We start from the raw sequence: 13,969 nt of genomic DNA on the forward strand, positions 1-13,969 counted from the left end.
CACCAGCGCTAGATGTAAACCATGCTCCTACTGCCGGCTGCAAATATATTTAGAGGCGCCAGCCTTCTGATATATCTGACGGGTGGCATTCATAGAGCCTTTTTTACGCCAGGTCCTGCACTATAACCTGTGCCAAAATTGCGCTTTAGCTTCACGTCCAGGACAGTCCATCCCACTCCCACTTTCCATAGATGTGGTGTAAGGGATGGAAAAAGTCACAATTCCTGGCTTTGTGCCAGGAATTGTAACTATTTCAAGGCTTGTCCAGCAGAAAACTGGTGGACAAGCAACCCCTCCTTCAGAACAATCAGGTAAGACTGCATTTCTACGGCAAATGATAGCATTTTAATATAGTTTCGAAAGATATATCACAAATTTCATATATTTCTGTACATGTGCTGTAACGAATAATAAATTAAATAAAAAGAGAAACTGGAGTGATTTATGGAACAGAACCTGTTCTTTAGTGTTACTGTCTATCAGGGGGATGCTTTATCTGGTTTTTAAGCAGTATTTGTGCTTTTCTTGCCACTACAATAATAAATTCCAGTACTTTCCACAAAAATGTCATGTAACTTTTTCAGAAGGCATCAGGTTAAAGGGAACCTGTCATCAGGAGACCTTTTTCTGGCTCCCCCATGTCCCCATAGAGAATTCTGTATGGGGACATGGGGGAGCCAGAAAAAAGGTTCCTGATGACCCTTTAAGGAAACTGAGGACAGCACATTTACTAAGGTGTTTGCACAATTTTTCTGTCGGACTTTGCAAGTTCTTTCATGTGCTAACTGCTTGCACAGGTATTTAAAAAGTGTCTCTGTGTCACGGCTGCATTATTCTTCTCGCAAAACAAATTTCGTCACTTAAATGGGCGTTCCAGTGCACAGTCGGACCGTGCAAAGCCCGAGAGAAATGTGTTGCATGCCCCATGTTAAACCAAAAAGAGTGGTGCACTCTGTCGGAGCAGTGCAGGGGGCGCCAGATTAATGAAGAATGTGCGCCACAAATCCTGAATCTGGCGCCCTCTGCACTCTACAAAGTGCAGTTTGCACTGTTTTTAGTAAATGTGTCCCATAATGTCTGAATACAGTCTAAACTCCCCTGACCTTACGTACGTACCTCTCAGATTGTTTTGCCTATTAACAAGTAGTGATCAACGACATAGTGTAAGGGTCTAACACTTCCGAGGCATTCTTACTACAAGAGTGACAAAAACACAGAGCAGTGTTAAAAAACTGCACTATACTGCATTGGCCTAGCTAAAAACAAATGCTATATGTGTACATCATCAACACAACCTCAATATAATATCTAACCAAAGTTCAAAAGACAAAATATCACACATGCAGCGATCAATACAATATTTGTACTATATACATATTAACAGCTGTATAAAAAGTTTTTAAAAAAATTATAAAAAATATGGCACTTCAATGCGCTTCAGACTCTCCAGTACATATCACAGTATGGTGCAGATGTCTGGAACGTGACAATTTGTCAAGATTCAAAGTTTAATTCCACGGCAAAAGCATCACTGTAGAGCTTTCCAGATTTGTCCTTGTGAGGGTTGTCCAACTCGTTTCTTGAAAGATAAAGCCTAAAAAAAAAGATAAGCAATAAGTGCAAAGACAACCCCAAAACTATGGAAGCATTGTGACAAGAAGTCTTAATTAGCAGACTACAGTATACTATTAGGAACACAACTGGATTTGGTCTTTGAGTCACAGATCATTTCGTGGCCGCATTACACGGACTGAACACCATCTCTGAGATGGGACTCCACACACCAAGTATGATGCTAGGAGTCCCTGCGTCGGCCTACCACAGGTAATTGTGTTTTCGGGACCGTGCTGTAGTCTCATGGAGATATAGGGAGTCCTAGCACGATACATAACTATGGTCCGTGGAGCTCTAACATACGATGTAGTATATGGGCCATGGTACAGAGGCAGTTCCCATATGACCACTTAATAATGTGATGTAAATCCACTAAATGATAGAGAAATAGGGGCACATTTACTTACCCGGGTCCTGCGCGATCCCCGAGGTGCATTGACCAAAGAGGATGAAGTTTACCTTCTTCCTGGTGTATGTGAGTGCATGTCTTGCGACACAATCCTGCGCTCAGTCCGAATCAGTCAGGTTATCCAACGGCCACGCCCCCGATTTGTGTTGCATGAAAGTCGTCAAGATTGCTCCAAAATCCGATTGCGCGCGCCAAAAACCCCTGTTGAATGTGGCGCAAATCGGAAAATCGCGGGAAACCCGATGGAAATGTGGTCCGCAGACCCTTAGTAAATGTGCCCCATAGTGTTTGGCCAATGGCAATCCCAGCAATCAGAAGAACAGTGAGAATTGTGATCGGGAGATTGGGGGATAGCTCCTGGGAAATGGAGCACCAGTAGGCATGACCAGTGCTACACTCACTACTGTGGGGATCTCTTCTTTGAGGTCACGCTGGTGCTTCATTCCCACAGAGGTTTCTGAGGGCCTTCCAGTCCCCAAATCTGGTGCTCACAGGACAGGGTATAAATGTCTTTAATAGGACAATACCTTTTAAATGTTGATCCTTCCTTACTTGGGAATTAGGCAATAGAGGTTTGTGATTGCAGCCAAAAACAATTTTGGTGTTACCAGTATTATAAAATAATGCACTTTCACTGTGAAACATCTCATGGTGGTAATGTGAAGGCTAACATAAATTCCTTACCTGTTACTTTCTATGAATGAAGTATTAAACCAGAAGTAAAATGGACAGTCATCATAGCCCTTTGGTAGACCCTAAAGAAAATAGAGCATGAATCAATAAAATGATGGAAGTTATTAGAGATGAGTGAGCATACTCGTCCGAGCTTGATGCTCGTTCGAGCATTAGCGTACTCGAAACGGCTCGTTGCTCGGACGAGTATTTTGCCTGTTCGAGAACGAGCTTTTACTTAAGGATCATTTATTGTCAATACACCATCAGTCAATGTCTTCTGATAAGTTAGCAGATGTATGGAAACATCTGCAATGTGTTCTTCACACATATTGTTCTTCACATACTATTGTGATGAACACCTTCATGGAACATGTTCCGTCTCCTTTTTGAAGTTCCACGAATATTCCATTGAATAAAAAAAACTAAGAAACAGGAGTGACTTCCTTATTTCTCAATAAAATAACACATTTTATTGGTCCCCTTGAAAAATGCTCGAGTCTCCCATTGACTTCAATGGGGTTCGTTATTCGAAACGAGCACTCTAGCATTGGAAAAAGTTTGATTCGAGTAACGAGTACCCGAGCATTTTAGTGCTCTCTCATCTCTAGAAGTTATCTAATAATGGATGCAGTAGTTATCCGTAATGATATCATCAACAGTTGGGATCAGAGGCTTCTCCAGTGCCATCCATTACAGTGTGAAACAAGCTGTGATCCCAAAGGTAGTCATACTGCATGTGATATAATATTGCACGTGTCATGCTGTAAAAAGTATTTGCCCCTCTAATTATTATTTTTATTCCCATGCACCTAACTCTGTTTCTTACCCCTTGATTTCCGTGACTTCCCTTCCCTCCCTTTGTGTAATTCTTTCTCCATACTCTATTGATTTAGTACATTTCTGATGCTTTTGGTTGATTATCTTTTTGATAACTACATGGATACCAGGGGGATATGTTTTAATGCCAAAATACCACATGATATAAAGTCATTAGGGCTTAACAACGTCCCTGGTATCCCGCAAGATACCTACTCAGTCCACAGTATGAGGAAAGGACACCCGACATCTGGACCCATCAAATCCACAGCCGACCTGGAATCCTTTCCTCAAACTTAATATACGGGTTTACCCTCCACTGCCCATTCACAAATCTGTTACCTCACGGTTTAGCTATGGGGTACACCTGACTCCATAGGGGGCAAGTATTCTTCCGTGATTCTAACTCATTCAGGACCATAAAATGGAGCTAAGGATGGAACATGTAGACCCTCCCTTAAATTACAACATCTACTACAGAATCGAAATTGTACTTATCTACCCTTGTGTATTGACATGTTTATGTTGTAATATTTTATACCTTTTTTGTCTATTTTGATCCAATAAACTTAATTGAAACATAATTATTATTTTTATTATGTATTTGTGACACTACCATAAAATGTTCATCTTCTGACAGATCTTGTCCTACAACCTTGTCCATACACGAAAAATATGCCGCCAGATCTGTTTTGTATATTGTATTGTATATTGGAAGTCATACATTTGTGTTTTGTATTGAAATATTTTCTCCAAACAGTCAAAGTCCTCTAAGTCAATCATAGAAAAGGCACATCATCATCACATCCTCCTGCTATAACGCAATATTAAAGTACTATCTCTTTGCGTGGGAAAGCAACACTTTTTAGGACCTCTTAGGGTCCTGGGCCTTGGTGTAACCACAGCCTTTTCCCCCTGTTATGCCTCTTGTGCACCTTCATTCACTGAAAGTGTTCAATGAAATTAAAAATTAGGGTGACAGCAGATAGAAGAGGTATATAAATAGGTTGTAGACTCGAAGCATCTGGTGCATAGGGGCAGGTGATATGTCCCCTCAAAATGAGCATCCAAATACATATAGCCGAGTCACACCGAGTGGAGGTGGCCTGAGATGAGATGTAGTTAGTTGTATCATCAATACGGTACAAAGAAGATGTATGGAAATAACTGTAGAGCAAAACAATCATTTTCATCTATATGGGATTTTCTGAGCTATATTTTTGCATTTGTAGGGGATCACCCACAACACAAATACAAAGAAACAAATCCATTACAAAGTAAAAGCTCTATAGCAAAGCCTACATGGTCTATGAGCCACATTTCATCATATTATATTAGTACAACGTATGTGTTTAAAGGGAACCTGCCACAAAGTACCTCATTTTCACTAAAGACATGCTGCATTTCAAGAACTGAACACTATCTCTGAGGTGGGACTCCACACACCACATATATGATGCTAGTAGTCCCTGCATTGGCCTACCGGTAATCATGTTTTCAGGACCGTGCTGTAGTCTTATAGGGAGTGCTAACATCATACATAACTATGTTGTGTGGAGCTCTATCCCCGATGTAGTGTATGGGCCATGGTACAGAGGCAATACCCATATGACCACTTAATAATGTGATATAAATTCACGAAATGATAGAGGATTAGTGTTTGACCGATGGCAGAAGCTCATTACAGAAGCTCATTACAGCTGGAGTGCAACTATGTTTTTTTGATTTCTCTAAGCATTTGCCTTAGAATATAATTGTGTGTTATAACTTACCTTGCACCCTGACAGAACCCTCTGTGTAGTCCCGGGGGTCTGGCTTTGGTTTGGATGCATTTCAGAAAAAACAACAAGTGCTAAGTCCTCAACTCTCAGCCCCTACCTTTGTGCTCCTGTACAGCTCCTCCCTCCCCCCACTCGGTTCACCAGGCTGTGACCTCTGTGAAGGAGCAGGGGGGAGGAGGTATAAAGGAGCACAGAGGTGGAGGCTGAGAGCAGAGAAGGGAGTAACACAGACAAGGCACATGTTGTTTTTTGAAACGCATCAAAACCAAAGCCCGACCCTATGACTATACAGAGGATTCTGTCAGGTTGGCAAGTAAGTTATTGCACACAATTATAATGTAATGCAAATGCTTACTGTAATGGGCTTCTGCAACCTGTCTTTAGTCAAAATGAGGTCTCTGGCAACAGGTTCCCTTTCATACGTGTATATATATATACATTTATATTGTATGTATATTTATATGTGTGTTTGTGTTATTGTAATGATAAGGAAGATTACTACAGTTAATCAATGCTAGTGTAAATGACACAAAATATAAGGTATACCGTATATACAGTATGTGTACATCTACTTACAGCACTAGATTCAAATCTGACTTTGACATCTCCGGAGATGAAGGGACAGTCCTCCAAGCTGATAACTACTGAATTGTTTCCAGCATCAGAAAACAACTGAGGAAGAAATAAAAATCCTAAATAAATCTTAATCATATTTTATTGCTGTGTACATAGACACATAACACCACCACCTCACCTCTCTCACTAATCTAGTATGCCACTCTCCAGGGCCGCCATCAGGGGGGGATACTGAGAATCTAGTCAGGGGCCGGCTTGTATTCATAATGAAGGAGGGACCCAGACCCTGGAGTGATCCTTCAGTGGGCCCTCCAAATACATATATTTTAGTACATCTTCTAAACAGAGAAAGGAGCCTTATCTATTAGAATTGAGGCCCTATCCACCAGTCCTGGCCTCCGGTGTAACAGTAATGAGCTTTATCCTCTTCCTCTGCCTGGGCCTCATGTGTGTGCTGTGTAATTTACCATATATCTAAAAGGGTCATTTGAGATTAATACATTTTGGAGCATTGACTAGAGGCTGATCTAATATACCAAATAAGTTCTACTTGTGTCTCCCCTGGGCTCTGTGGTGTATTCTATGTACACAGGACACATTGATGGTACATGACCATTACAGCCTGTCACTGGCCCATGCCGGGTTACTGCCAATGGGGTTGTGTCATCAATGTAACGTCACTGGCGCAGCATGTGTACAAACAGAGAACGCAGCAGATGAGAGAGGTAAGTAGATTTCCCCTGCTATTTTTGATCATATCCTGCTTTTTTTTTTTCAAACTGTATCAATCCCGAATAACGCCTGAAGTATCAATGCCGTTTTTTTTTAGCTCAGTGATAATTTTGTGATAATTATTATGTGATAGCCCATGGAACAATTATGGAGATATTCCAGCATTACTCAGCGGGTTTGCCTTATTTTGGTGGTTCTAGAGAAATATCATTTTGTGAATACTGGCACTGCAGACTATTACTGTGCATTTTATTTTGGAGAGTTATGCACAGACATTAGGGCACAGAATATTGTGGCCTTTGACCTGTGATGCGTATGTCCCTTCGATGGTTGCATCACGCTGCTGCAGGTCTGACGGCAGGATCAAGGATGAAGACACCTGCAGCAGAGAGATGAGTATTTACTTTTTTTTTGGCTACCATGGAGCACTGTGACTATTGGCTACTTTGTGGTCTTGTGACTATTAGCTACTGGGGGTACTTTGACTATTGGCTACAGGGGTGCTGTTTCTATTGGCTACTCTAGAACACTGTGACTACGGGCTACTCTGATGCACTGTGACTTTAGTGGCTACTGTGGGGGCACTGTGACTATATTGGCTACTGCGTGGGCACTGTTACTATATTGGCTACTGTTTTTCACTTTACTATTTTGGGCTATTAATAGAGATCTCTAAGGGAACAATAGAATAGTATTATACTTGTGATAAGAAGGTGGAGGAGATGATGATAAGTAAGGAACTTAAAATGTTGTGTTGCTAAATTTGCAGAGACATATTGTGGCTGGAAGAAGCTGACATGGCCAGATTGAAGAACGGAATAAAGAGACTCCTCCGATCAAAACCATGAGTTAGTGCTTGTACTACACATACAACTGTAGCATCTCTCTTTGTTGTGACTCTGTTATCTTCTCCTATGAGGGTTACCTACATGGAGACAGTATTATACTACATCCAGTTTATGATCCTGCATCAAACAGATAAAGCTTGTGCAGTATATAGCTGTCTGTCTCACCTTTGTCTTCTAACTAATGTACATGGGGGGCACACAAAATTTGCCAGTCGGGTGCCCTGACATTTCGGGTGGCAGCCCTGTCGCTGCCTTCCCATCTTGCACTCATCTGCCATACCCTTCCTCCACTTCATACCTTGCACTTTTGTTGAGTTTCACAAACACACTGGAAAACCAATTCTTTCTTCACTATTATCTGGACTTTCAGATCACTTCCATTGTTTTTTCCTATTCCTATAATAAAGTATAAAGTGTGGATAATTAAACATGAAGACTATTGTGAGGAATATGAGAACACATAGGATATAAATAACCTTATCATAATGATACTAATACTGTTACATGTTATATGTTTCATATTAACAAGCCATAAGGAGACTTATACAGAATGTATTTGACTTGTTTTATATAATATTTGTGGTTGAAGTTATATATGAAGAACATGTATGAATATGAAGTGGTTTGGCATATTAACTAATGAAGTAAACCTCTACCTATGAAAACGTCTTCCACTATGACATGTGAAATCTTTAATGAAATGACAGGTACATTGAGCATTTAATACATTGTTTTAGTGGGTCAAATCTCGCCACATACAGAACCTCTGCACAGTGTGCTTTCTTCACAGAGTTGTTTTATAATAATTTATTATCTATAATCTTATATATAAAGCTGAGATTACTTCTCCTTGTAACTTAGGGAAGGTCATAGAATCGGTTTTGAGTCAAAGTTTTCATATGCCATATACAGGAGCCATTGTCTGATGGCTGTTGTGGCTGTTGAGAACCAATCATAGCTTAGCTTCTATTTTGTCACAGGTCATTAACACAGATTATGTGAGAGGTAAGATGTATAGAGATAAAGAGAGAAACAGACAGACAGAGAGAGACAGAAAGAGAGACAGACTGACAGAGAGAGATAGATAGACATATAGATACATAGATATAAAATATTTTTGTTAACCCATTCTATTTTGTTATAGCTAAGAGTAGTTATTTACTATCTTGGGGCATGCCGGGGGCTACAGCTAGTAACATATAATAATGTACAGGCGGTCCCCTACTTAGGAACACCCGACTTACATACCACCCCTAGTTACAAACCTCTGAATTTGGTCATTTTGCCTTAGGCTACAATAAACAGCGGTAACATTATCTATGGTGTCTGTAATAAAGCTTTATTGTTAATCCTGGTTCTGATGACAAAAGACCAAAAACATTTAGACTGGGGTTACAATTGTAAAATATACAGTTCCTACTTACATACATATTCAACTTAAGAAAGAACAAACCTACAGACCCTTTCTTGTATGTAACCCTGGGACTGCCTGTATTCTAGTAGCCCATGGTTGATATTTATGGAAGCATATTGCATACTTATTTGAACCCTACATCATCATGTGGTTTGGTATTAATACTCTGACATACTAATGGAGGATTAGAGAGTAACAGAAAAACAGCTGGGAGGACTCCACATGATGATCCCTAATAACATGATGTCAGCTGTCATGGAGGTCATCTATCACATGATTTTACACAGTTACCTTCAATGGAGTGAATTCTAATACTTCGTATCCTGAGTGATTTCTCTGGTGGCATCTGTAAACCGTACTTGTTCTTCAAAATTTCATAGTAACATACATATCTACTCTGAAATACCAAGTAGGGACATGTCAGATCATGGTATTCATACGGAGGATAAGCTCTGGTACTTTTCCACTTCAGTCATATTAAACAAGTCTTTTCCTAACAGAAAAAGTAGTCACAAGCTACGTCCATACCTTCTTTTTGCCGTCCATTGTAAAGATATGTTGGGAGGATTCCTGACATATCTTTACAAAGGAGTTCAGCATCGTATCCCAGCATGTTGTGTGCTCATACAGTGGGATTCGTTGTCGGATTCTGCTGAAAGTAAGAGGAGGAGTGTATATTGTGTGACGTTTTTGGTCATATTTGGACAGTTACAGAGTGTACGATAAGCAAAGGATGGGGATGGGTGCCATACAGTAGCATCCGTCCCCATAGCCTCTTATGGTGTCCGCTGAGAGTGTACTGCACTCTCCACCAGGAAGCAGGATGATACAGTGCATTGTTTTTATCCAGTGTTTCCTTCTGGACAACACATATATTGAGATGAGAAAGGCAGAAATGCTGCCTCATCTGCAAGTACAAGTCTATGGACACATTCATCGCATATACCAGGAATTTTCCTGACGTATGAGCTGAACATGTCCAAAAATCAAGGTGTTCATGTAGCCAGATCTGGACATGTCTAGCGAAGAACAAAAGACACATCTCTTTGTTTAATACACAAGACTGGATGTAACAAGCCTTAGATGTACACTAATAATATCTTCCATACCACTCCTATAAAGTAACTAAGACCAGAAGACTCACCTGGGAGGGTGTTTCCACACCTTGAAACTTAGTGCTGACAGATGTGTCGGTCCTGCGTTCTCCAAAATAATCCAGACTTTCCTAAACAAACACATGACACGTCATTTGTGGCGCTGTCGGCAGAAATGTGTTTTAGTTCCTGAAAGTGAGATGATAATGTGTCCACGATGGATTCGGGGGAGTAATCAGTTTTTTGTAGGAAAGTGGTCTGGTTATGGCAAAGAAGGATTTCCTACATTTATTACCATCCACCACCCACCATGATAAACCTAGTATGTACCCAGGATAGTACAATGCACATTCACTCTATATACCTTTGCACTCTCAAACTGGTCTGAGTCAACAAGATATGTGCAAACCATGGTGCCGGTCCTCCCTATAATACAAAGGGTTAAATAATAAGTATATTATGACTTACATGCATGGATCTCCCACATGTCAAGGGATTGTCCAAAAGTTGAAAAACATGGCTGTTTACTACCAAAAACAGCTCCTTTCATTTATAAACTATTTATATACTACATTCATTTCTATACGGCTGAGGTCCAATACCAGAACAAACCATCATCCAGTTTTTGGAAGAAAGCAGCCATGTTTTTCCACCTCAGGACACCCTATTTAACTTACAAAGCCATAAAACACAACCGACCCCCAAAAAATGTAGAAGGAAGGATCTTTGATTAACACTTTTTACAAAGCTTAGTATATTTATGTACTACTAGTCATGTCCATATAAGAAAACATGACTATGTGCAAATGCTGGATATAAAAAGTATAAAACAGGATTCAGTACTCCTAATATGACAGATAATGTTACTTCTTACCTTTCCCTCCTTTACAGTGAATGGCTATAACATTCTTCGGGTCTTCAGCCATCCAGGAGCGTACACTGGCCGTGAACTTCAGCATGTCCCTAAATATGAAGGAAGGTGAATTTAGTTTGAGGAATATGTGTATATTCACAGCTGACTTCATCTGAGGGATATTCTTGCAGCAATGTGTGCTGGATGTATACACAGCCTTATCTGAGCACAGTACAGTACAGAAATCTGTTTACATGGGAGTAGATTTATCAGAAGTGATCTAATGTTCTAATTGCCCATGGAAACCAATCAGAGCTCAGCATTCATTTAATGAACAGCTGTGGAAAAATGAAAACTGATCTCTCATAGGGCCGATGTCGGCACTGGGCATACCTGGGCAAGTGCCGGGTCCCGGAGCTGCTGGGGGGCCCCACATAAGACTGTACATTAGGAATCTATGTTGGTAAGAGGGGCTTATATAAAATAATCATGAGGGGGCTGATTGTTATGATAAACTTGGGAATATTTTAGTTTCTGAATGTTTAATGCCGCCATGTGAGTTCACTGGTAAGGGGCCCAATGAAGCTCTGTCGCCCAGGGGCCTACTGAAACCTGGAGCCGACCCTGGCAACAAGAATAGTTCTGCTTTCAGACACTTCTGATAAAAAGGACTGAGAATAACACAGGTTATCCAAGGAAATAGCGTAAAGGTGCAAGAACACAAGATAAATGGTCTTAAAGGGGTCCTATCTTAACTATTTATGACATATCCACAGTATATGTCAATAATTGATGATATCTGTTGGCCCCACTCCTGGACTGACCTCCTTTCCACAGTTGGGCTGGATGTAGAGAGTGTCACTAATACGCAGCCACTCTCCATTGATCTCTATGGGAGCGCCAAGTGTATAGTCATGGCTCTTGAGTCAAAGTGAGAATGCCTGCGCATGCGCGGCATTGTCTCCAATCAGCCTAGCCACGGGAAGGAAGACCTCTGCCCTTGAGAGAGGTGTTGGTCCCACATAACCCATGTCATGAATTGAATTAAAGGACATCTACCATAGGATGATCAGGTCGATGTCCAGCATGCCTTGTTTCTTTATGCACTAATCAGAACTGTTTTAATTGCATAAAGAAAGGGCATATTTTCTCCTAAAATGACTTTTAGAAATATATAAATTACCCACAGTGGCTCAGGCTGACGTCTCCTGAGTGTTTCTTGGCTTCCCCGTCACCGGCTGGCTTCTAGCTCCTCCGCCGGGAGCAGGAGGTAGAATTACACCGGGCAGAGGGGGGGTGCATAAATTAAACTGGGGAAGCCGGGAGGTCCGGGTCATTTACATATTTTTTAAGTCATTTTAGAAGCAAATATGCTTTCTTTATGCACTAAAAATTGTTCAATTTAATGCATAAATTCTCTAATGCTGGACATTTACCATCCATCAAACTGATGTCCTTTAAGTGCTGTTAATCTCTGCTCATTATTAGGGATGAGCGGATATTTTTTTAATCTTGTGCTTGAATTTTGGCCTTGCATCCAACCAGAAATCTGTTTTGCATTAAAGCTGCTTTTTATCATAGTTCTAAGTATACATATACCCTTAATATATTTATATATACACTGATTTTGAGTCTCTCATATACAAAAAAATGGAGAGAAATGGAACATATGCAGCATTAAAAACTTGCAATCTTCTATTTATTGACATATGACTGAACAATCCCACTAATTTTCCATGAGTAGTAGACTTACGCTAGAGCTGGCACATTGTGATCATCGATAAAGAATCGCTCCACTCTGTAATGGAAGATCTCTGGATCATAGCCCTTTTCACCTGTAAAAAAGACCTGATGATCTAAAAACTGCAAAGCAGGTTAATTTCTGAAGGGGTTCGTGTTCTGTTTTCATAGTATTTTGGGGGTTGATTAAGAATCTTAATGAATAAAAAGCAAAAAAAAACATGAAATCTGAATTATGACAACTTAATGAAAAAAAACCCCCATAAAATCTGACCACATTGGTAATTCTGTAACCTTATGACATGTGCACTAGCCAAATGGGTGTGGGAATTGGATATTATTTAACTTAAAAGTAACCTTTCAACACATTTTCGACAAATGTAATTAGTTAATAGGGCTCTATGGTAGCCTGCCACTAACTTACACCCTGTTTTCAACTGAAAAGTGGTCTGGGGTTATGACAATCACAGCAGTCTGCATGGACTTCTACTCCTTTCCGTGCCTCCTTGCAGGCTGCTGTGATTTCATGTGATCAGATATATGCATGGTGTACAGTTTGCTAATGTTAGGAGGCAAAAGGACCTGAGGACCTGAGAGCTTCTGGATACAGCTCGAGGATGCCCCCTCGACTCGCAATAGATATCCCTAGATACCAGGTAAAGTTATAAAAATGATTTATGGGGATCTGAGGGGAAAAAATTTTAGCTAAAAGAAGGATCTCAGTTAGGTACTAGGGCTCTATAGGAAACTGCCACTAGCTGTATTTGTGAAAAATGTAGTGAAAGGTTCCCTTTACTTATATTTTGGGACAGGATTGGGAACCCACTTTCTGCATTCCATTCTCATCTAATATTATGACATATATATTATGAGCAACTTTCCTTAGAGCTTTGTATTTTGTCAGTGCTCTATTATTCTCCATGAATATTTAGGATTGAAATGAAAAAATAAGTGTTTACCAGAAGGAAACTTAGTCAAGGTGTAGTGTCCCTCTACAGTCTGGTGCTGTCAACTCAAAACGTGTTTCGCCAGGACAATTTTTTATACAAAAATTTCTATGAGGAATAACAGTACAACATATAGTTCCTAAAAAAGATGCTCCACATAATGTAGAAAACAGGCATTGAATAAACCAGACATGAAAGCAGATGCTCAATTTCCTGTTCCAGCACCAATGCTCTGGTGCTCCCTGACTGTTGACAAAAGCAGATTGTAGAGATCATTTACTAAGGGTCCGCAGACCGCATTTTCGTCGAGTTTCCTGACAATTTCCGTGTTGCGCCGCATTTAACTGGGGTTTTTTGTGCAAACGATCGGATTTTGGAACAATCGGGGCCGTGGCTGTCGGACAACCCGACTGATTCGGACTACGCGCGGGATTTAAAATTCCTATTTTGTCGCAAGACACGCACTTACA

The 13,969-nt window shown here is 40.4% G+C and overlaps 1 protein-coding gene across 3 annotated transcripts in view; it reads right to left on the bottom strand.

Moving 5' to 3' along the window:
• Positions 1–328: 328 nt before the first annotated feature.
• The window catches only part of LOC140117597 (phosphatidylinositol 3,4,5-trisphosphate 3-phosphatase TPTE2-like), a 53,080-nt gene continuing 39,439 nt past the window's right edge, over positions 329–13,969 (bottom strand). For 2 of the 3 annotated variants that reach the window (XM_072134472.1, XM_072134471.1), the window contains exons 11-20: positions 12,566–12,647; positions 10,834–10,922; positions 10,324–10,385; positions 10,010–10,090; positions 9,157–9,262; positions 7,750–7,847; positions 6,908–6,982; positions 5,872–5,967; positions 2,708–2,778; positions 329–1,594 (exon numbers count right to left, since the gene is read on the bottom strand). In XM_072134472.1, coding sequence (XP_071990573.1) covers positions 1,495–1,594; positions 2,708–2,778; positions 5,872–5,967; positions 6,908–6,982; positions 7,750–7,847; positions 9,157–9,262; positions 10,010–10,090; positions 10,324–10,385; positions 10,834–10,922; positions 12,566–12,647 — 860 coding nt within the window. In that variant the 3' untranslated portion in view covers positions 329–1,494. The remainder of the gene's footprint in view (positions 1,595–2,707; positions 2,779–5,871; positions 5,968–6,907; positions 6,983–7,749; positions 7,848–9,156; positions 9,263–10,009; positions 10,091–10,323; positions 10,386–10,833; positions 10,923–12,565; positions 12,648–13,969) is intronic. The other variant, XM_072134473.1, reaches the window with a different exon arrangement.

This window comes from Engystomops pustulosus, chromosome 2, assembly GCF_040894005.1.
Source record: "Engystomops pustulosus chromosome 2, aEngPut4.maternal, whole genome shotgun sequence".
NCBI classification, from domain to species: domain Eukaryota; kingdom Metazoa; phylum Chordata; class Amphibia; order Anura; family Leptodactylidae; genus Engystomops; species Engystomops pustulosus.